General features: G+C 43.4%; 1 protein-coding gene and 1 pseudogene across 1 annotated transcript; one reads left to right on the top strand and one right to left on the bottom strand.

Annotated features, from left to right (window-relative positions):
* Nucleotides 1–1355: 1355 nt before the first annotated feature.
* LOC121271369 (volume-regulated anion channel subunit LRRC8C-like) lies at nt 1356–24882 on the bottom strand. Its single transcript, XM_041177338.1, has 3 exons — nt 24777–24882; nt 20683–20822; nt 1356–3674 (listed from the first exon to the last, which is right to left on the bottom strand). Exons 2-3 carry the CDS (start codon nt 20818–20820, stop codon nt 1356–1358), a joined length of 2457 nt encoding a protein of 818 aa, XP_041033272.1. The 5' UTR covers nt 20821–20822; nt 24777–24882.
* LOC121271452 lies at nt 6845–6981 on the top strand (annotated as a pseudogene).

A 24882-nucleotide genomic window follows, 5' to 3' on the forward strand; every position in this document is an offset into this window, starting at 1 on the left:
GTAGACTGCAAGCTTGAAATCATCCAAAGAAGCTAGGTGCTTGACATGCTGATGAGTAAACATGGATGCTGGCTTAGCATGTAAGGTGTGAAGTGAATTTGCATTTTTAGATAAACGATGAGATTTGGATTTCAACAGGATCTTAGTCTGTTTACAGCTAGCCAGGTAAACAAGACTAAGAAGTGTGTTTATTTTTCGCAAAGGTTACTGACAACATTGGCAACATGAAAATTTTTATATTATGAGGAAGATACAGTTTCAAAGACATATGGAACAACAGAATTTACATATTAAAAAGAGAGAAACATATATAAAGGAGAATGAAAGACTATGTGGGAGAAGGCCATGTAAGATCTGTCATGTAATAGCCTTAATGGAGCCTCTAGCCACTTGGGCATAAGTCTGCTACATTACGAAACTGAAATTGGAGAAAAGCCATTTGGAATTCCACAGTCAAGTGGGTATTGTGTTAACTTGCTGGTTCTATTTTAAATCTAAAATCTATTTCGGACTTTTGCCTTAAAGGAGGTGTAACTGGGGGTCAGGTTAATTAGGAATTTTAGGAGTCATTATTGTAGTAAGTAATTGCAGTCTTATGTATGTGCTTGAAATCTTTTATTTTGTTAATAAAGGTTTTAATTTAATTTTTAAAATCTTACTACTTCTAAATTCAGTGCATATATCTCGCAATAAATACAAATTGTAAAACTGTTGTGATAGTGTGACCAAGTTTCCCTTGTGCATTTGGTCCACCTGGCACACATCATCTGCCACATCATAACACTAACACTCTGTGGTGCAAGTCATCAGTGCACTAACGTCCTATACTTTGTGCTATTGCTTAGATTGGAAGTCAATTGGAATTTACAATATGGACACTTTCTGTTGAACTGGTCACTATAGTAAGATAAACAAATGGACTTGGAAAAATGTTTTCACTCAATTTCTAAAGCAAGAAACTGCTCCCACGTGGAAAACAATACTGGAGTATAGATGGCTGCTTTAGGGTTGGGGTGGAGGCTTTCTTTTTCTTCCTTTCCTTTTATGTTTTGTTAACAAAAGTTCCCATTCCATATCTCCCCATGTTAGCACAGTTGCAGAAATGGCACGCTGACCTAAGCCTTACAACATCAACATATTGTACCACTACATGTAGACTTAAGTACAAGTGCCTAAATTATTCCAAATACCAAAATACCACAATCTTACTGTTATCTCCATGTAGTTGGACTGTAGTGGAACAATGGGATGCTATATCTTTTAAAACATCCTACTGAGCAAAACATCCCGTGGAACCAAATGTTAGCTATGTTTAGATTTGATACTAATAATATTAGATTTTCTACATTCACATTTCAGCTTGATGTGCTATTTGTAATCTCCTCTCTGACTTCCAGAGGCAGAGTTTTAAAAATATCATCTTCTACAATCAGTTGGTTCTTCCGGAGGGAAGCACATTGCCCCAATTCAATTGGAAGTTTATCCAGTTTGTTGACTTTAATGTCCAGGAGATGCAGTTGCCTCAGACGCCCAATAGAAGGAGAGAGGTAAATTAGATTATTATGTGAGATGTTCAGAACCCGGAGTTTAGTACAAGAGAAAAGGTTTTCAGGCAGTTCGGACACCTTATTGCACTCTATAGCAAAATGCTGCAGCTCTACAAGCTGGTCTATATCAGGAGGGATCTTGGAAATGTGATTGTGGGAAACATCCAGGAACAGCAGCTTTGTAAGTTTAAACAGACTTGGGGGCAAGAATTCAATCTTGTTCTTATTGAGATAAAGCATTTCAAGTTTGGCAATTTTGGCAATGTGAACAGGAATGGTAGTGATGTTGTTATGCCACAACCTGAGGCAGATAAGTTTACGAAGGTTTTGGCAACTGGCAAGTTCTTCTGTTGAACTCAGGTTGTTGTCTTTGAGGTCAAGCTCCTGTAAGTTGGTCAGGCTGAAGATGGCACTAGGAATTCTTTCCAAATTACAATGGAGCAGCCTCAGCAGAGTCAGACAGAAGAGCTTCTTAATGTTTGCAATTGATGATATTTTTACTCCTTCATTGTGGATTATCAGGCACAGAAGGTGAGGAGCCATGTCTAAAATTGCAGTTGGCAGCTTGGTTATGTTGGTTTTCAGATGTAAAGTGTCTATCTTTGGCAGCTCACGAAACATCTGCAGAGCTGTGGAGATTTTGCTGTCTGTCTGCTGTTGTCCTTCAATATAGAGTTCACGCAAACTTTTCAAGGTGAATATCCATGGAGGTATTTCATCAGCAATACCAAATCGTACACGTAAAGTTATCAAATTCTCCTTCAAGAATAACAGTGCCTGCCTTTCCACCTTAACTGAACAATTGTATAGCCACATTTCTTTCATCATTTTCAGATTGGAAATAGCAGCAGAAATGGCGACACCTTTGATGAGCTCCAGCTTTAACACCTCAATCTCTGTGAGGTCATAAACCTGGATTGGAATTCCAGGCATCATGAAGAGGTGCATCTCAACTTTGTTCTCCATGTTTGTGATGAGGCGCTGCTTTAGTCGTTCTTGACTCCACTCATGATTCAAATTGAGTTGAAGAAGTTTGTTTTCACTCACATCTGACAGGAACACTGCAAACTTTCGGGCATAAAGTTTGTCATACTGATCGATGAGATGAAGCAAGAATGCAAAGTCATTTCTCACATCAGGAATATCATCCATCCCAGTTTCAACCCTCACATTTTCAAATGAGTACTCTTTCAATTTATAATAGAGTATCCAGTGCAGTGTGTACAGACAAGTGCAACTGTATAAGACTATTGCAGTTATGTACACTAAGGATAACATTCGAAACATCCTCCATAAGCCATGAATACAGAAGAAGTCAGTGAACCCAGTGATATGCAGTGCATCAATGCAGTGGATGTTGTTACACATTTGAGGGATGAAAATGCTGATGTAGACAAGAATAACCACGCTTTGCACAGTTCGGACAACGGTCTGATTCAAATACATTGTATAGAGAATGTCTCCCTCTTCTGTATGAAGGCGGAATTTCTTCACCTTTTCAAATAAGGATTTGGCCTGTTCGCCTTCTTTTTTATCCAGAATTTTCACTGAGGAATTGTCTACCATTATTCCACCAGTAGCCTTCAAAACTTGTGAGGAACCTTTAGACGAAAGAGAAGCCTTATCTGCTTTATGGACATCACTACTGAAAGCCATCTCTTGTGACAATGACTCAGAAGAATCCACTTTCATTGGACTGTGAATAGAAGATAACGATTGATCTATATTTGATTCAGAAACTACAGGCATTCTAGGTGTAGACTCCTCATATACAGTTTCTGACAGTGCTTTGGTAGTCCATGGAGAGTCTAGACATTTTCCAAGGACAGTAATAAAATGTTCTATCTTAGAACTTGTGCCAGGAAATTTGAACCAAAAGTTGCTACTGATTAAAAATATCAGAGAATGCAGAAGGACCAGATATGGGAAATATTTGGAAAACCATATAACTGCATTATCATAGCACCACTGATTAATAAGATAGTACTGCTGGACATCTAGGCCGGTCTGGAATCCAGTGGCAAACACATTAAGGTTCAGCTCCTCCAAAACAGAGTGGTTCCACTGACGCTCTTGAATGGAGAGACCCTCTGGAACTGGGATACATAGAATCTGCCCACTTGACACCTGAGAAATAAAAATTAAACATTATTTCATCTATTAAGCCTGTAAATGATCTAGCCTCATTGTAGGCCACATACGATCCCTATCCTATTGTGATTGCATGGGGTAATCTCTGCCAGTTCTGGCTCCATGGGCCCAATTTGCTTCCCCCTACCAGAATGCCATTGTCGCCCCTGGATTTTGTGTTGCCTGCACTACTCCAGCCCCTGGGAAACAAATGATCTGAATTACTGCATGATTATCCAGTAAGGGACAACAAAACCCATCCAGCCTGGAGAAACTATCCACCATGTTACGGTACCCCAGCTATGAAGAGGTATTTGAGGGCTCAAAGATGTTTTCTGTGCCTCTTGCATAACCTGTGCACTTTTTTGCACGATTGCAGAAACTCAACAGGCTGTTCCCAGGGATGAACACCGAGACAAACATCAGCTGCAGCTGGAGGATCATCAACACTTGGTGAAAGATGCTCTTTGGTCTGCCTGAAACTTGTTGGTCTTCCAGTTCAAGGAGTTGTCCTGAACCGAGTGTTGGAGACTGGCATATTCCAACATCCAGGACTACATGCTGAGGGATGCACTAAAGCTTGGGACAGCTGCTGCAGAGGCGGAATAAGGGGCAGTCGCTATCTAAGGCCTTTCAGCCATAGTGAACCGAGGGGCTGGAAATTGTATAAAATTCCTTGGGCTGTATGACTCACATTGAACATCTACAGTTAATATTACATATACCACAACTGTAATGAAGCGCCTCAGAGTGCAACATGATCTATGTAGATAATTTGAATATCATTGCACTTTCTGTGATTACCATTTTGAAATATTTTGCAATGTTCTTTCAGATATTTTATGAATAAAGTATACTTTTGCAACAAAAAACCTTTAGATATGGTGGAAAAAAATGTGCCAAACATCATCCTCATCCTGATGGCCACCATTGTGCGTAGACCCTTGGTACGCAAACACCAAGTGTCACTACGTGCTGAGGTTCTACCAGCTCCCAGTGTTGCGAAGGATGGGTCTGGCTCCGCTGCCGCGGAACACTCCAAGTAGTTGGACCATACTGTACCACCTGTCCCTTGTGGAAAAATGTATGCAGAAAAACACCTTTTATCACAAGTCCATCAGGCAATGGTCTGCACGTAACATCCTAGAGGCCCTGTGAGAAAGCGATGGTAGATACTATTGGTTGGCTTCCTGAGCAGACTCTCAAAGTCTGTTATTTGACAGAATGCCTTATTGCTAGAACTTTCAAACGAGCACCAAGACGTAGCTTGGCTGGCGGTGAGAAAGGCCCTCCCCATCAGATCCTTCCTACACGCCCGGAGTCTCGCCCCCTCCGCACGCAGTCCTCGATCTGACTGTGGTGGGGAAGAGACCATTGTCCACCTCCTTCTAGAATGTGCCTTTGCAAAGGTTAGGAGAGTGATTTTTGTCGAGTTTCATCCCAAACAGCTCCATGACGCAGGACTTTTCATGCTGTTCCCAGGGATGCACACTGAGACAAACATCAGCTGCAGCTGGAGGATCATCAGCTCGGTGAAAGACACTCTTTGGTCTGCCTGAAACTTGTTGGTCTTCCAGTTCAAGAAGTTGTCTTCAACCGAGTGTTGGAGACTGGCATATTCCAACATCCAGGACTACATGCTGAGGGACTAAAGCTTGGGACAGCTGCTGCAGAGGCGCAATGAGGGATAGTCGCTATCTAAGGCCTTTCAGCCATAGAGCACCGAGGGGCTGGAAATTGTATAAAATTCCTTGGGCTGTATGACTCACATTGAAGATCTACAGTTAATATCACATATACCACAACTGTAATGAAGCGCCTCAGAGTGCAACATGATCTATGTAGATAATTTGAATATCATTGCACTTTCTGTGATTGCCATTTTGAAATGTTTTGTAATGTTCTTTCAGATATTTTATGAATAAAGTATACTGTTGCAACAAAAAACCTTTAGATATGGTGGAAAAAAATGTGCCAAACATCATCCTCATCCTGATGGCCACCACTGTGCGTGGACCCTCGCAAACACCAAGTGTCACTACGTGCTGACATTCTACCAGCTCCCAGTGTTGCGAAGGATGGGTCTGGCTACACTGCCGTGGAATGCTCCAAGTAGTTGGACCACACTGTACCACCTATCCCTTGTGGAAAAATGTATGCAGAAAAACACCTTTTATCACAAGTCTATCAATGGTCTGCACATAACATCCTAGAGGCCCTGTGAGAAAGCGATGGTAAATTCTATTGATTGGCTTCCTGAGCAGACTCTCAAAGTCTGTCATTTGACAGAATGCCTCATCGCTAGAACTTTCAAACGAGCACCAAAACGTAGCTTGGCTGGCGGTGAGAAAGGCCCTCCCCATCAGATCCTTCCTACATGCCCAGAGTCTTGCCCCCTCCGCACGCAGTCCTCGATCTGACTGTGGTGGGGAAGAGACTGTTGTCCACCTCCTTTCTAGAATGTGCCTTTGCAAAGGTTAGGAGAGTAATTTTTGTCGAGTTTCATCCCGAACAGCTCCGTGATGCAGGACTTTTCATGCTGTTCCCAGGGATTCACACTGAGACAAACATCAACTGCAGCTGGAGGATCATCAGCTCGGTAAAAGATGCTCTTTGGTCTGTCTGAAGCTTGTTGGTCTTCCAGTGCAAAGAGTTGTCCTCAACCGAGTGTTGCAGACTGGCACATTCTAAGGTCCAGGACTATGTGCTGAGGGACGCACTAAAGCTTGGGGCAGCCACCGCAGAGGCGCAATGGGGAAAGGTCGCTGTCTAAGGCCTTACAGCTGTAGTGCATTGAGGAGCTGGAAACTGTATAGAACCCATTGGGCTGCATGACTCACATTGAATGTAGACAGTAAATATTACATGTATCGCAATTGTATTGAAGCACCTCAAAGTGCAACATGATCTATGTCGAAAATTTGAATATCATTGCACTTTCTGTGATGACCATTTTGAAATGTTTTGTAATGTTCTTCCAGATGTTTTATGAATAAAGTATATTTTTGCAAAAAAAAATCTCCTGCCAGGTGGGCTCTGGACATGCATTCTGGTGGATTTTATAGGTCCTCTCACCATGGTACCCTCAGGCTACAAATACTGTCTAGCACTGATTGACAAATTTACAAAATTGATTGAGGCCTTCTCTTGTAAGTTTAACATGGCCCGTCGCTTCTCGGCCTTTTGGCAAGATCAAGTGTAGTATCTGTTCTCTTGGCCTTTTGGCAAGATCAAGTGTAGTATCTGTTCTCTTGGCCTTTTGGCTAAGATCAAGTGTAGTTGTGAAACGATGGCTATAACCAGTCGAGCCCCATACCATGGAGTACGTAACACCATTCGAGTGACAGTGAAGGAGGAGGACCCATGGATCGGGCCTTGTTCATCAAGGGGATCCTGTTGAAGGCGTGTGGATTTGAAGCGGAGGAGATCTACTTCCTGCAAGACTTCCCCAGCGCTGGATTTTTCAACGTGACTTTCAGGAGTTTGGTGGCTTGCATCAGTTCCTGAAGGTGTTCGAGGAGAAGGGAGACCAGCCGGAGAGGAAGATCCTGATGGTGGAGTCGCTTTTTGCTCTGCCGTTGCAACGGGACCATGTGGTGACGGTGCATCTCTACAACCCTCACGTCCCTGCCGCCGACATGTTCACCTTCCTCGCCAGGTACGTCGACAAGGTTGGGAGCTGCACTGAGGTTAGAGACGCCTTTGGGATTTGGACAAGCAAACGCCAGGTCAAGGTCATGTTCAAGACCGATGGTAAGGGAGCCATCATCCACCCTCCTTCTAGCTTCACTATCGGGGGAAAGCCGTGGCTACCTTGTCTACGCTGGACAGTCCAAACTTTGTCGCTCCTGCGGCAAGTCTGGTCATGTGGCGGCCAATTGCAGCGCCACCCTCTGCAAGAACTGCAAGCAGGAAGGGCACCAGACAAAGGACTGCAAACAGACTAAATGCTGCAACCTGTGTGGCGAGGCAGGCCACCTCTACAGGAACTGCCCCAAACGCTGCCTCACTTATGCGCAGGCAGCCAAAGCCAACAAGGGGGCAGCAGATGAAATGCTTCGTGTCACTATACCAAGGACACTTGCAACCCTCCAACCACCAAGGTCCCCAGTGAGAACAACGGGACAAAGGAGGGCACAGAGAGAGACAAGGTGGAGGAAAAGATTGAGGCAGCAGACAGCCAATCAACTGCACTGCCCCCTGAACCTCCCACTCCTCAGGAGAGCGAATCAATGGAGGAGGAAGCAGCAGAAAATCATCAGGGGAAGTGGCAGCTGGTGAAGAGAGCCAAAAGGAAGAACGGGCTAAGAAGGGACCAAGCCACTTCCCAGACAAGTGGCAAGAGGCGTCTCCCATCTGACACGGATGACAAGGGCAGCTGCTCTTTGGACAAAGAAGGGAAAGGGTGGCACCTACAGAAGAAGCGGCAAAGCTCTAGGGAGTTGGAGGATGAGACACCAGAGCTCCAGAACATTGGAGACAATGAGGAGAGCAGCGCACCCCAACTTTGCCCACAACCCGAAAAGGCCAGCGTACCCCAGCCCCAGGAATCTTGGAGCAGTGAGGCGCTCAGCACACCCCAGCTCTGGGAAGCCGGGAGCAGCAACGCCCTAGAGGGGGAGAGGATCGGAGAGACTTCTCCAACAGAGGACATTTCAAATCTCGATCCTTGCACGAACCCCCAGATGCCACCTGAGCGAAACATCTCCAATGGGGTGGTTCAGGACAGTTTCCTCAGCCCATCCAAAGTGAGGCAATTTGTGAACACTATGGGTATGCAGGAGCAGACCAAAGGTCTGGAACTCTCAAAGGCAACAGGTTTGGTATGAGACTAGATGCTTTAAAATGGGTGTAAAGATTGTATCCATAAACATGCGCAGCATTAAATCTACTACGCGATGTGTTGCGACCTTGGACTACCTTGCCAAGGTCAAAGCTGACCTGTTGTTTCTGCAGGAATGTGCGATACCCTATCTCAGCTCCTACAGGCAATGGTCACGATGGTGGTCCCATGGGCCATCGATCTGGTCAGGAGGAAACGACTCTCGTTTCTCCGGCTTGGGTATTCTGCTACGGGGAGGCAACTTCACCATCTCCAAGGTTAAGGAGGTGGTGAGCGGGTGCCTCCTCATAGCAGATGTAATGTACAAGAATGCTCCACTCCGGTTAATTAACGCGTACGCCCCGGCACAAAAGAGCGAGCGGCTGGCGGTCTTTCAGCAGTTCCAACTACTGCTGGCGATCTCCAGGCTGGTCATTCTGGGCGGTGACTTCAACTGCATCATCAATGTGGCTGGACGATCCGGCAGGGCCGACAGCAGATTGGATGCTACATCCAGATTCCTGATGGAAACAGTTAAGGATGCCAAGCTGCACGACGTCTTCAGCAACCCTGCAGACGGCGTGCAGCGTAGATACACCTGGTTGCGGCCAGAGGTCCATCCGTTCCAGGATAGACTTCCTGCTTGTGTCCCGTACGTTCGCAGTCAGATCCACTGACGTCAAGCTGGTGTTCTTCTCTGACCACTGCCTCCTACTGGCTGACTGTCACTTAGAGGAAGACCAGAGGGTGGGCAGAGGGGTATGGAAGCTAAACATGCAACCGCTGACCCCAGATAACATTGAGGACTCAAGAGGGATTACAAAGGCTGGAGAACCGTGAAACCCCTCTTTGAGTCCCTGACAAACTGGTGGGAAGCGATCAAGGGAAACATCAAGAGGTTTTTCATCCTCAAAGGTGCCCAGAAAGCTAGAAAGGAACAGAGGGAAATGTCCCGACTCCAGAAAAACATGCAGAACCTGCTGCAGCTGGAGGCGATGGGGGTCAATGTCAAGGAGGGACTCCAAGAAGTGAAGAGCCAGCAAGCCTCGCTCTTTGCCTTGGAGGCCTCCAAGTTCATCTTCCGTTCCAGAGTCCGCTCCATGGAGCGGGATGAGACGTATACAGAGAGAGCTCTGTGATCAGTAGCCTGAAGGAAGAACACGGCTCAGTAAAGTCATCGCAGTCCGACATTTTGAGGATCAGCAAATCCTTCTATGCCGGATTGTATGACATGAAGTCCACAGACAGCACGGCCTCCCAGTCCATCCTGTCCTCTATCACGGAGGTCTTAGATGACAGTACACAGGAGAGCCTGGACAAACCGCTAACTCCTGACTAAGACCCTTGAGTCCTTCGAGAAGAGTAAAACTCCCAGAAGCGACGGCTTGCCGGCGGAGTTCTATTCGGCTTTGTGGGACTGGATCAGCCCAGACCTACTAGAAGTGTATGAGAGTATGCTTCTGGCCGGCAGCATGTCAGAATCCACGAGGAAAGGCTTCATCACCCTCATCTACAAGCACAAGGGGTAAAGAGAGGAAATTAGAAATTGGCGACCCATTTCACTGTTGAATGTGGACTATAAGATTTTGTCCAAGGTCATTGCCATTCGGGTCAAGTCCGCTCTGGAATTGGTGATCCACCCTGACCAGACCTGCGCTGTGCCGGGCAGGAAGATCTCTGACAGCCTCGTGCTGCTCATGGATACAATTACCTATGTGCAGAGCAGGGGTGTGGACACCTGCTGGGAATGTCATGTCATGTCATGTGCTGGGAGTGTCATGTCATGTTATGTCATGTCATGTGCTGGGAATGCCATGTCATGTCATGTGCTGGGAATGTCAAGTCATATCATGTGCTGGGAATGTCATGTCAGTGAAAGTAATCAAGTTGTTTGGAAAGAATTGAGGGGATTAATTCTTAACTAGCTACATCCTTGTGCTCACCTGAAAATCATTGTAATCCTGCATCCTTTTTCTTCCCTTTTTCTAAATTGCTGGACAGAGCAGACCTATTTCTTTACTGGTGATCCACTAAATCTGCTGCTGTCCTTGAAATGTACACCAAATTACAGAATCTACATTCTTCCTCAAGCATGAGCAATAACTCAGCCGCCGCAAAGGCGCAATGGGGAAAGGTCGCTGTCTAAGACCTTTCTGCCATAGTGCACGAGGGGCTGGGAACTGTTGAGAGCCCCTCGGGCTGTACAGCTCAAAATGAAAGTATGCATTGAATACTAATTGTATTATAATTGTATTGAAGCATCTCAGAGTGCAACATAATGTATACCATTGTCTGATTGTCTGTAATGACCATATTGAAATGATTGTAATATTCATTGATTGTATTAGTGCACCTCATGATCCAGGTGTAAAAGTTGAATCTGACTGTACTTTTGTGATGGTGATTTTGAAATGTTTTGGAATGTTCTTCCAGATATTTTATGAATAAAGTATATTTTAAAAAAACGATGTCGCCGTTTTGGGAGGGAGGGCCTCAGTGGAATGAGAAGAGGGAAGGGGAAAAAGAGGACGGGTGGGGGAAGGGGACTAATGGGGGAAATTGGGGGAGGAGAGGAATGGGCGTTTTGGAGAAAGGGAATGTGGGGATGGGGGTGGAGGGAAATAAGGGGGGGTTGGGGAGGAGGTGAATAAGGAGGGATTGTGGAGGAAGGAATAAGGGGGTTTGGTCATCATTAAAATTTTAATTCTAGATTTTTATTAAATTCAAATTCCACCATCTGCCATGGCATTTGAACCCAGGTCTCGAGACCATTGGCCTGCATCTCTGGATTACTAGTCCAGCGACAATACCACTATGCCATCACCTCCCCATAGTGTGTGTGTGAGAGACTTAGGGTATCTTTAAAGAGTAATTAGTATAATTTCACATTCCATACTGTATGCTGATAAGCTTTGGCTTTCTATTTGACAAGACTGGTTTTATAATAAATGAATAAGTGTGTTGTTTATTGAAAGAAACCTGGTTAAAGTCCCTTTTATTCTGCATACCAGTAGTGAAGGTAAACAAGTGGCCACGTTGGTGAGTAAACTAAACTTTTAAACTAATGGTACGACCTGTGGAGTAATGGGGCTAGATCAACTGCACACATTCTTCCCATCATGAGGAACAGAATACCAGAGGAATTGAATATCGGAGACTTTCCTAGATGTTGAGATACTGAGAAATGTGGATGGCCAAACTGACCTAGATGTCCTTGTTCAAAAGTAACTGTAAGCTAAACAGGTGCAGGAGGCAAGTAAGAAGGTAACTGGCAAGTGACTGACTGGCTGCAGTTGACTATAGATTTGGTAAGGCCTCACCCAGAGCACTGTGTATCCTGTTTATCGCCTTACCGAAGGAAGGATAGCCCTCCCATCAAGGGATTACAACCAAGGTTCACCATACTGATTCCAGGGACTGTGGGATTGTTCTATGAGGTGAGAGTGAGGAGAATGGGCCTGTATTCTTGAGAGCAGAGGTCTGAGAGGCTATCTATGTGAAGCATAAAGATTTTTTACAGGACTCTGCAGGATGGATGCAGGAAGGATATATCCCGTAGCTGGAGTGTCCAGAACAAGGGGACACAGTACAGAGTAGGAGGTAAGCTATCTAGGATTGAGATATGTAGGAATTTCAACACTCAGAGAGTGGTGAGTGTTTGGAAGTCTCCACCCCCATAGCGCAGTAGAGGCTCTATCATTCAGTATGCTCAACTAGTGGATTGATAGATTTGTAGCGAAAGACCCTGAGCCCTTGAGAATATAAACTGGAACATTGTTGTGTTCACTCCCCCCAACCCCAGCCTGCCTCCCTCAGTGTCCCCCAACCCAACACCACCCGGCCCCCTGCCACCCCCCTACAATTCTTGGTCAACTTGAGTGGCCTTTAGAGGGTTTACTGCAACTCCTGACCTTGCTGGGATCTTGATGTTATGAGACCCATGAGTCAGGGAGCAAACTTGCTGCCATGTGAGGAGAACACCATAGACAGGAGAACACAGTTGAGCATGGTTCTCATCCAGTTGACTCATAATTATTAGTTTGTTCCTTTAGTCGGCCAATTGTGCTCACCATTACCTCCACCCACCCAAAACGACCCTCCTCCCACTTCAAAGGATTGCACTTTCAGTATGACTGCACTTTAACAAACATTTTAAAAAATGATGCGTGTGTCACATTTCAGACCCATTCCACCCTCCCCTTGTCATCCACCAACTTCCCCCTTTACCCTTGATTGACCCAATATAACCATTCCTCTCTCCACTGTTAGCCCCTTCAATCTCCCCACATTACCCTTGAGCCTATAACCATCATCCTCCACATTACTTTTTCTCCCCTTTGAGCCTACACTCATTACTGTCCGCATGCCCACCCTGCCTGCTCCCTTTAACTGCACCAGCTGTTATGTCTGGTTCCGTGACCACCCCCACCATGTGACCATTCGCTATGCTCCGGACCTAGCCTGCTGAGGACTTTGCCTCTAGTCCCAAGGGGGCCCCCAGGGCCAAATGATTGTCTGGCCTGGACCAATGACCTCTGTTGGCAGAGACCTAGTGTCCCACAGGGAATGCTCCCTTGTTCCAGAGGATTTTCTAGAAAAATATTAGGCATGGGACAATTAGGGATCCTGGATGAGAAGTACATGCAAGGAAAGGTAAACAAAACAGGGACTGAAAATTAACAAAGGCAGAAAAGGGGATTGGAATAGGAACATCAGAGGGAACTGCTGCCTGGAACTAGGCTTAGGGAACATGATGAGACAATGAGGAAACAACTAAAAGGGATCCTGTATGGGATAAACAGAAAAGGACAGAATGTGATTCAGGAACTGCCCTGGTATTTAGGGATGAGGTAAAGGTATTCCAGCAAATAAAGAAAACGACTGACAAAGTTATTAAGAATACGGCGAAGCGCAATTGAAATGTTGATTCTCATTTCCATGATATTATGTTGTTAGACAGGGAGCAGCACATGACTTCCTATCTATTTGGATGGGATTTAAAACTTGTCCTATGTCATTCCTCAGCAGGGTCGTAACACAGTATTTTCCCTTCTGAAGGTATACTTGCATTGCACTATTTCCTCCCTACTTCTGGACATTAATGTCATAGGTGGGTGATGCTAGCTCTGGCTTAATATCTTGGTCAGTCTAACTCTGAGAAATTGATCCATCCTACTTTTGGGTTAACACCTCAGCCAGTTTCAGAGACTATCAAAGTAGAGGAAGCCATTGCTGTAGATCACCAAGATCAAGCAATTTCATTCCATCGTTAATTTGTCCAATTCAGGACTGGTAAACTGTCCTCCCCTTTTATGGGTTGTATGTCTGATTATGGATTGTATGTGAGCTGTCACTCTTTTGCTTCCCTGTTGAATAATCTGTAGTTCCTGAATTAAATTTTACAAATAATACATCTCTTTTATAGATATATAACTTTTAAAACAAAGAACATGAAAGTGTTCTTGATGTATTGTATGCTGTGTCTTGCTGGGGGACACAGAGCAATCCTCTCATCTCTACTGAAGCTTGTTTATGAGCCATTAGGTCTATGTGACCTACATGTGGACTCTCTAACTGGAGAGGATGCCTGATCTATTCTTAGCAACTGTTACACAGGTAAACAATTCAGACACTGCTGGGTGTGAAAGTTTAGTTGCCACATCTCAAACAGTCTCAAATTCAGAACCATCAACATAGCCACTGATACTGAACTGAGAACAATGAGAACAAAAACAAAAACTGAATTACCTGGAAAAACTCAGCAGGTCTGGCAGCATCGGCGGAGAAGAAAAGAGTTGACGTTTCGAGTCCTCATGACCCTTCGACAGAACTTGAGTTCGAGTCCAAGAAAGAGTTGAAATATAAGCTGGTTTAAGGTGTGTGTGTGGGGGGCGGAGAGAGAGAGAGAGAGAGAGAGGTGGAGTGGGGGTGTGGTTGTAGGGACAAACAAGCAGTGATAGAAGCAGATCATCAAAAGATGTCAACAACAATAATACAAAAGAACACATAGGTGTTAAAGTTAAAGTTGGTGATATTATCTAAACGAATGTGCTAATTAAGAATGGATGGTAGGGCACTCAAGGTATAGCTCTAGTGGGGTTGGGGAGAGCATAAAAGATGTAACAAATAAATAAATAATTTTTCTTTTTTTTCTTTTTATAATGGAAATAGGTGGGAAAAGGAAAATCTATATAATTTATTGGAAAAAAAAGAAAAGGAAGGGGGAAACAGAAAGGGGGTGGGGATGGGGGAGGGAGCTCACGACCTAAAGTTGTTGAATTCAATATTCAGTCCGGATGGCTGTAAAGTGCCTAGTCGGAAGATGAGGTGTTGTTCCTCCAGTTTGCGTTGGGCTTCACTGGAACAATGCAGCAAGCCAAGGACAGACATGTGGGCAAGAGAGCAGGGTGGAGTGTTACAATGGCAAGCGACAGGGAGGTTTGAGTCATTCTTGCGGACAGACCGCAGGTGTTCTGCAAAGCGGTCGTCCAGTTTACGTTTGGTCTCTCCAATGTAGACCAAACGTAAACTGGGCGACCACTTTGCAGAACACCTGCAGTCTGTCCGCAAGAATGACCCAAACCTCCCTGTCACTTGCCATTTTAACACTCCACCCTGCTCTCTTGCCCACATGTCTGTCCTTGGCTTGCTGCATTGTTCCAGTGAAGCCCAACGCAAACTGGAGGAACAACACCTCATCTTCCGACTAGGCACTTTACAGCCATCCGGACTGAATATTGAATTCAACAACTTTAAGTTGTGAGCTCCCTCCCCCATCCCCACCCCCTTTCTGTTTCCCCCTTCCTTTTCTTTTTTTTCCAATAAATTATATAGATTTTCCTTTTCCCACCTATTTCCATTATAAAAAGAGAAAAAGGAAAAAAAAGGAAAAATTATTTATTTATTTATTTTTTACATCTTTTATGCCCTCCCCACCCCCACTAGAGCTATACCTTGAGTGCCCTACCATCCATTCTTAATTAGCACATTCGTTTAGATAATATCACCAACTTTAACACCTATGTATTCTTTTGTATTATTGTTGTTGACATCTTTTGATGATCTGCTTCTATCACTGCTTGTTTGTCCCTACAACCACACCCCCACTCCACCTCTCTCTCTCCGCCCCCCACACACACACCTTAAACCAGCTTATAATTCAACTCTTTCTTGGACTCGAACTCAAGTTCTGTCGAAGGGTCATGAGGACTCGAAACGTCAACTCTTTTCTTCTCCGCCGATGCTGCCAGACCTGCTGAGTTTTTCCAGGTAATTCTGTTTTTGTTTTTGTTTTGGATTTCCAGCATCCGCAGTTTTTTTGTTTTTATCTCTGAGAACAATGAGTGTCCTGCAAGGATCTATAATCCCACATATGAAGGAAACTTACACTCTGGACCATCAGGAGAACTGGCCACAGAACCAAGAGAATAACTTTCATTTTTGGAGACTATGATATAATTGGAATAAAATTGCTCTGTTTCCCGGTCTTCTCTATTAAGTCAAATTGAAGCAGAATGCTTGCTTCAGTTGTCTACAGTGTAGCCAGCCAGGTACAATAATACTAATGCTATGTGATCCAAATGGATAAAAGGAAATCTCATTGCAGTATATAAAATATTAAAAGTATAGATTTTAAAATAGTATAGATAAAGCAAAAGGAAATTTTAAGTTTAAAGTACACTGGAAAAAGCATTAGAACATATGAATAGAAATATAAAATTAATATAAAACAGGAACAAGTTACTTACTTAGAGCAACATTTGTCATAATCTACCAAATAAAGAGCTAAAAACATATATGAGTTATTCAAATACAATTAAATACCACAATGGGGGGAATTAGTGTACTAGAGGGCTGAGCTTTGATTATTAGTCTGTTAGTCTTTCCTAACTTTTCTGATGTTCTCCAATAAATTATGACAATCCCAACTGTAAACCTCTGTACAGTATCCCTGGCTTGGATGCCTATTAGGGTTCCAACATACCACAAAAAGTAAAGCATGATATATAGCAAGTAGCAAAGGTGACATGAATGTTGGGATGATTAGGATTAGTGACTAAAAAGATTGGGAGGTTTGTTCACATCCTGGCCTCAAGCATCTGGATCCCTAGTAATAAGTGTTCTGGCTCTGCAGGACTACTGAAAAGGCTGTGTTTGATGCCATCCTACTGTAGTGGTCAAAGACCAAGAGAAAATTATCCAAGTCTAGTTGTATTTCTGGTTTACAAATATTGCCGAGACAGCAACTGTAGTTTGAATGACAGGAAAACAAATGGTGCCTCCTTTAGCATTTATGTTATAGTTCACATATCCTAGTTTCAGATACTTTTTCCCTTATCTTAGATTTTTGTGCAAAATGACAGAATGCATTTTTGGGCCTTCATTAATGCGACTCAGGAATTAGCTACTCTGCGACGTAGGAGAATGGTCAAGAATTACTCATTTTAACTTTCTTCCTGTGATTGAATACCTTTGGAAACGTACTCATCTCTGAGTAGGAAGGTTATCAGTTTATGTCTCATTCAATGATTGAGCATAATTTAGGCTTACACTCCAGTGCAGATACCATCTCATAACATAAGGTGGATACAAAAGATCCCATGGCACTATTTGAAAAGGAGCAGGAAATTCTACTGATGTACTTCTCATTTCTCTGATAACCAAAATGACATTAACTACTAATTTATCTTGTTTACTATTTGTCCCTTTTCCCCACTAGTGGCAGCAGCAGCTTTAGTTCTGGTGTTTGGGAACCTTTCTTCTTTTCTCCTCATCTTTAAGTATTATTTCAGAGCCTTTGGCCAGAATTTTTCCCTCAGTGATTTGGGAGCGGGGCCCGCTCGCCAAGGGGAAAATGACGCGGGATGAATCAGGAGGAACCCTCGACGTCATCCCGGTCCCTTTAAATAGCCATGAAGGTGGGCGGACAGTGAAATCAGCCCGCCCAATTAAGGCCATTGACAGGCTAATTAACATTATTAAACACTCTGCCCGGCCAACCTTAAGGCTGGCGGGCAGGCCCGGAGCCCCAGTGGGCTGCAGATTATTAATAAAACTTCATCCATTGGCGGGATGAAGTTTCATGTCCGATTTTTAAAAATTTAATAAACTTTATGTGTTTATTATTAACATGTCCCATCTTGTGTGACATTGTCACATGAGGGGGACATGTCAATAATTTTAATATTTATCTATTTTTAGAGTTTACTTACCTCTCACGAATCTCCCTGAGACAGGACTTTGCATCAGGGAACAGTGCACTCTTTTGCGGCACGCGCGAAAGAGCGCACTTTGACAGATGGGGATTCCCTCCACCTGCCGCACAGGAAGTGCATAGCGCTTCCTGTTGGGCGGGCCTTAATTGGCCTGCCCACTCAAAATGGCGGCAGGCCCCATTTCAGCGGCGGGGTTCAGCTGCCCGCTCACCGCTGAGCCGGTGGGGCCCGCCCGCCAGCCAAGGGCTAAATTCTGCCCTATCTTTGCAACCAAGGTCTGAATTTTACCCTTGGCGGGCATACGCAATCAATGGGCCCGGGACCAGTTCTAGAATGTGAGGTGAGGAGAATTTGCATTTTTAGATAAATCAGGGTCACCTGATTTTCAAAGAAATGGTAGGAAGTTACACTTAGCCAGAGAAGCAAGGCCAAGCTGTGTGTTTACTTTTCCCAAAGGTTACTGATAGTATTAGCACCATGAAAAGATTTATATTATGAGAAAGGTAAAGTTCCAAACACATATGGGAACAATGGAATTTGCATTAAAAGGGAGAAACATGTATAAAGAAGAAGAGGTTATGTGTCAGAGGGAAAGGCATTGCAAGATCTACCAAAGTGTGAAAAGTTCCCAGTATTTATACATTAAGCTGCTATCTACAGAAACCAAAACTGAGAAAAGCCGCTTTGAATTCTTCAGCCCAGGGTATTGTGTTTGACTACCTGGATCTGTTTAAATCTATTTTCTTACTGTTGCCTTAATAGGGGTGTAACTGGAAGCCAAATTAATTAGGAGTTTTAGGAGTTATTTTAGTAGTAATTTGTAGACCTAAGTGCTTGAAATCTTCTCCTTTGTTCATAACTATTTAAATTAGTTTTGTAAAAAAATCTCTAGAGTCTTGATGGACTTATTACTACCGAATTCAGGGCATGCATCTCGAAATAAAATACAAATTGCAAAATTGTTGTGACTGCGTGATCAAGTTTCCCTCATGGATTTGATCTGCCTGGCACACATCATCTGCTGCGTCATAACAATGTTCATTGAGTGGAATCCCTTCCTGATGACAAGGGCACCTGGCTGACCCGCTGGCGCCTTGATGGCCACATGTGTGCAGTCACTTGCATCCTGGATGCAGGGGAACCCAGCATTCACTGAAAACCCTCTGGCTCACTCAGCCTGGCTGGCCTCGTCTGAACAGAGCTTCTGTCACCAGCTTGACACAACTGTGGACAGCTGATTGGGACACTCCACAAAGATCCCCCATTGATCTCTGGGAAGAGCCATAGGCATAGAAGTTGAGAGCCACAGTGACCTTCAGAGCCACTGGCATGGGGTTCCCACCCACATAATTTGAGGTGATCTCAGGCCCAATCATATGACAAATGGAGGTCACAGTCTTCCTGGAGAGGCAGAGCCTCCTTTGGCATTGCACATCGGAAAAATTGAGGTAGCTGCATTGCTGTCTATAAACCTTGGCAGTAGGACAGTGACGTCTTCTGCCTTGAACTACCTACTGGTCCTGCAACCCTTGTGCCTGCAACTCTCCTCCCACAGGTCGCTCCCCTAGGAGCTGCATTGGGGCACCTGGCCTCCTCTCCCTTATGCCCCTCTCTTCCTCCTCAAAGGAGATGCCTCCAGCATTGAGCACAATCCCCATTACGAGAGTTACAGAAGGCTGTCTGATACCTGGAAAGGTCCACATGGCCAAAATCCTCTGGGGGCCTTGGAGACACCAATGAGTTTTGAAATCAAGCCTAGAAATGTTAAGAATGAAGCTCAGATCTGAGATGAAGCTGGCAAGTTCAAATAAGCAGCCAGCAGCAAACTATCTCCTAAACTCCTCATTACTCACAATAGCAATGCTGCTGACCCTTTTTATCCTGTCCTTGGACGGGCGTGGCTCCAACACCCATGCACACCCGCCAACTTGAAGATTGCGCATATGCGGGAGGATGTTGGGATGCTCGTCCAATGTCTTCTCGCGCTATTTTACACCCGATCAGGTCGGACGTGTGCCCGCCCACAAGGCATAAAATTCTGCCCCAGGTTTACGGTCACCTCCTCTACCATGAGTTGACATCCATGCCTTTTGTTTATAACTTTTCCCTCTGCGAAGCATTCTTTTCCATATTAAAGGTGCTTTGTAAATGCCAGTTGTTATTGTAGTACTTCACTGTATATAAACTGGGCATGACTTTTGTCTCCATGACAACAGTGCTACATTTCCTTTAAAAGTAATACTGTGATTTTAAATGTGTTTGAAATGTCCTGAGATCAGGATAAGATGCTATTTGAATATAAGTTCTTTATGTTTTTAAGTCGCACTTAGGATTTTACCATGACAGGTCAGGAATTCAACAAGTGGATTGTGCAAAATCAATTACTATACTCTATTATGCATTAGAACTCTTATGCATAGTGTCTCCAAAACATGCACAACTTCCAGAATTAGCCCTTCATAAAAAAAGCTGCATAGTGTGTGGCAGGCAGGATAATTGCCAATTGGGGCCTCCGGATTAAGTGATACTGTCCTTGTCCAAGGGACTGCACGCACTAGTAGGGTGGGTGTCACTGGATAACGATCACAAGTGGAAGTTAATTTTCCTCATCGCTGGCCCAGGAACATTAGGCCAATTAAAAAAAGACATGCATTTACATACAGCTTTCCATAACCACTGGAGGTCCCAAAAAGCTTTACAATTAAGTACTTTTGACATGTTATAATGTGGGAAATGTAGCTGCCAATTTGTGCACAGAAAGCTCCCACAAACAGCAATGTGATAATGACTAGATTTTTGATTTTGTGATGTTGATAGATACTGGTCAGGAAACTCCCCTTATAACTCCCCTGTTCTTCTTTTAATAGTGCCATGGGATTTTTTACATCCACCTGATGGGGCAGATTGTTCAAAAACACAGCTTAATTACATTCTACCCTTACAAAGGCGTTTTCTCCCCTCTTTTTACCTGCAGTGCTCCTCCAAACATTGACACCAAAACCATTAGAAGGGTCAGATACTCTGCAAACACATCCCACCAGGGCTTCAGGATTTTGAATGCTGGGTCTTGTTCTCCAAAATATGATAATTCTGTCATGGGAATCATTTCTAAGATGAAAAGATAACATATTGTTATGATCTCAGTAGGGACCAGTAACATGTTTTTTTATAATAGGAAAACGCAGGTATTTACCAAGAGAATGAAACCATAAGGTTCATGGGTTAAATAAAAGAATTTTATGCCACATAAATCAAAAACATGAGCTATAATAATCATACTCTGTCTCACCACCATTTTCTCAATTAGGGATGGGCAATAAGTGCTGGCCTAGCAAGAGATGCCCACATTCCGTGAACAAACAATTTTTTTAAAAAGTCAGTTACGTTAAAGATAATAAAAATACAATAAACACAATTACTTGCACTCTAAATCAAATGTCTTAACTTCATTTTTCTTCTTCACTCATTAGACATACACCCACCCAGCAGACAAACTTTAGTCTTAAACAAAGTAAAGGTAAAAACGTACTTAAAGATGAGATTTCATATCTGTGAGATATAGCGTGCCCATTGCTTGAATTCCTTCTTTCCAAAATAAAGCTTGAGTTTGGGTTAGCAGCTGCGATGGTTTCTGCAACCGATTATTCAGGCGTTTTTCCTTTTCAGGTGGATTCAGCAGGTTTTTGGGAAAGAGAGGCGGTTTCCTTTTCCTCACTAACAGCGTTTACGGCACTTGCAAATTGCATGCACTCTATCAGCTGAATAGCTTCTTACTACTGCCCCCTTTGTCCTCCCTTGGCCAAAGACCCTACCTGAAGATGTTTCTCAGAGTTCTTCTATAAAATTGCTGTTCTTATACAGTTCCAAAACTTAAAATGGCTGCTATCCCAAACTGTCAAATCACGCTTCCATATTAGATATGGGGTTAGGCCTGGTCTGGATGGGTTGGGGGAGTGTGGATGGGGTGGCAATGTCTCATCCACTGTCTTTTTAGCTGAGGTAACTAACTTTCTAAATGTATCAGCCATTAAGTTGAATAGTTCCCATTCTCCCAGGTTTGAGGATATAGGAAAGAGCTATTCACACCTCCAGGGAAGGCACAATGAGTTTCTGTTTACCCTTGTGGAAATGTGAATTGAATTTCAAATATCTTCACATGTCCGGATCGGTCTATCTGCAATCCACTTGGAGCCTTCTAGAACTTGACCACGTTGCAGTTGAAAAAGGACAGGTGATTTCTGGCAGCCAACTTTAAGCTTTCCTGTGCCTGTCTAAAAGGAAGATTAGGTTTTTTTTTAACAAAAATCTATAATATCACAATTATACATTTGTGACACCCCCAAACCCTCAAGTCAGATACTTAGCAAAACTTGGAAGATTAACCACTTAGCCTGGGCACTATGTCAATGATTCATATATGGGCTGAGATTTCTTGGGCCTTCCGTTTACTTCCGGCAAGATTGTCCTTTCAAATCTCTTCCAATCATCCTAAGGTTGCAAACTCCCTGTTGAACATAGGCATCTCTGACTTCTGAAGCATAACCACCTTGGGTCAGAACTCTCCTGGTTCTAATATTCTTTAATTATGGAGTTTTGTATCTTAAGCTCGTGCTTTCTCTCCTTAGCTTGGTTATATCAGAAATTCAACTCACTGTTAATGGAGTCCTTCAATTAACAAGAGTCTTAGCTCTTTTTGCAAACACCCAGAATTTCAACCGAATTCTGCTGAAACAGAAGCTTGCTTCACTTCACTAGTTTGTTCTAACTCTCAAACTAAATTGCATGAACTCAGAACCACCCCATAGAACCTATTCACCCCTATAATTAACTTGTTGACCCCTTTCTTTTCTACTGTTTCTCTCCCAGGCAACCTGGTCCAATGATCATTTACTGGAACTCAGCTTTTTTTAAACCAGGAATCAGATTCTAGTTTTTAAAGGGGCCACTACCCCATATAAAATATATATTTTCCCCTACCAAAGCACTTGGGCCATCACAATGTTATAAAGCCCAAAATAGATTACAATTCATGCAGCTTAATTGTGTCCATGATAGAAGTGACACTGTCCATTTATTGGAATGTGTGTTTTTTTCTTCCTGACCACTTTTCTTTGTTCATAAAGAATTGTTTATTAGATTTTTTTCTTGCTGGTCACAATATTTAAAGGGTTATTTCAGTAGTGCTAACTGTCCCGGCAAGCTGTAGCCAATGTATATATTATGGTATGGTGTGTTGAAAGCATTAATATGTGTTTGTTGCTTAGTCCTGTGAGACAAAGATTAATTAAATATGCTACTGTCAGATATGGAGAGGTATTAATGCTATTTTGTCCAAAGTAATTGACTAGAAATACAGTAGTTTCCCGCAGTCACAAGTGTTTGGAACATATCAATGGGTCTACCAATTTCACTTAATTCCACATTGGGATGGTTTTGAAGTATCAGTTTATTTGGTAGATTTTTGAGGTGGAGAGATGCATGGTTTTAATGTTCTTCATTCCAGGATTAATTTAGAGTAACCTGTGGTAGATCTAGGTGGAATTGCAGGCAGATAGTCTGTCAGTCTGAAGCCAGCAGAGATTCGGTGTTATCAGTGTTTTCATCTTAGCATTTTGCCAAAGAAGTGAGATTCCAGGATCAATTTCATGTTGAGGATTAGGGCAGGCAAAACATGTTTGTTATTTTGATACTTCATGTAAAAGCTTCTAAGTACTATGTACTGTTTGTCCCTGAGTGCAGTTCATCCACAATTTAATGTTAAATAAATTCATCTGTTGATTTATAGCATGAGGCATTGCCTAATAGAGTGTATACCATTCTATCTTCTGTAGTAACGCAGGTTAATGACATAAATGCTCTTCTTCTCTACACACAGCTGGTTGTGTGCCAATGAACAGTGGGCAAGCAAACACAGTAGCACAAGGGGACAGAAAAAATTGTGAATACCATTGGAAAAAAAATCTTAACAATATGACAGGTTAAAGACCTGCTGCGGTCTCTACCAACGCTGTTCAATAACTAGGTGACACGTGGTTTGCAAAAACAGCGCACCACATTAACTTCCTGCTTAGTGCCTCCCAATAAGACAGCTGAGATTGCAAGCTGAGTGGCTCGCTGCTGACCGCGAAGAGAGCTACACCGAGGGTTCTCATTCTCTTGGTGGCGAGAACTTTCCCTTTCTGATGTGCAATTGACTAACATTGTTTGAGATTCGCAGCATCCAGCTACAGCGATGTCATCAAGCTGTCCAAGCAACCAATCACATTAAAGAATTCTCACAGACAGCCAACCAGGAAATGAAAAGCACTAACAACCATATCACCTTTTATAAATTTCACAGAGTGAAATAAAGGTTGTGACATACACATAGGGTGAAGGCGGAAGCTGAAATATTGTGAACAATTTAAAAAAATAATTATTTTAAAAATTCTGGTTAAAAAAATTAAACATAACATAGTCTTTTAACAACAGGGCCAGATTGGTTGTTCAACAGTAGTTATTACTCACATCACCATTAGAACCCCAGTTACACCTCTTTGAAGGAGGCTTATCTTTTCATGGGGCTTCCAAGGGCGACGTGAGAGAGAGAGAGAGAAGGCGAAATTCTCACCAGTTGAATTGATTTCACTGACGGTGCAATGTGGCGAGGAATGAACGACAGACCAACACTTCGGCATTTTCACATTAATCTGTGCTTGCACTAAATCCTGAAGTTGTGGTCAGATTCAGAGTGGTATTGATGGCGAACTCTGGCAGCTCATGTGCTATTCTAAAATACCAACCATACCCGCAGACTGACAGCCCAGGGTGATTGCTTAATTTTGATCAAGTGTTCGGCGTCTGCTCTCCAATGGTTCAGCATGGGACAAGGTACCTCACGATAATATGCGCCCCTCCAGATCCAAGTACCCGCAGCTTGGCATTTAGCCAGCAACTCCACAAAGAATATGCATTCATTCAATCTCTGAAATACAACTCAAAATAGGAATGGGTCTTTTCTAAGTCACTCAGTGCTTGCAAACATGCTCCAGAAAAATTAATTCAAATCGTGAGGAGACTTACTGAAACCATTCGTAAACCTCACAATTAGATGCCGAGCTAGAACGTTTCTTTTAAAAGAGGGTAGTACAGCAATCTATTTCCAGAAGCTAATGGTGAGGGATGCTCC

Source organism: Carcharodon carcharias, chromosome 30 (genome assembly GCF_017639515.1).
Source record: "Carcharodon carcharias isolate sCarCar2 chromosome 30, sCarCar2.pri, whole genome shotgun sequence".
NCBI lineage: Eukaryota > Metazoa > Chordata > Chondrichthyes > Lamniformes > Lamnidae > Carcharodon > Carcharodon carcharias.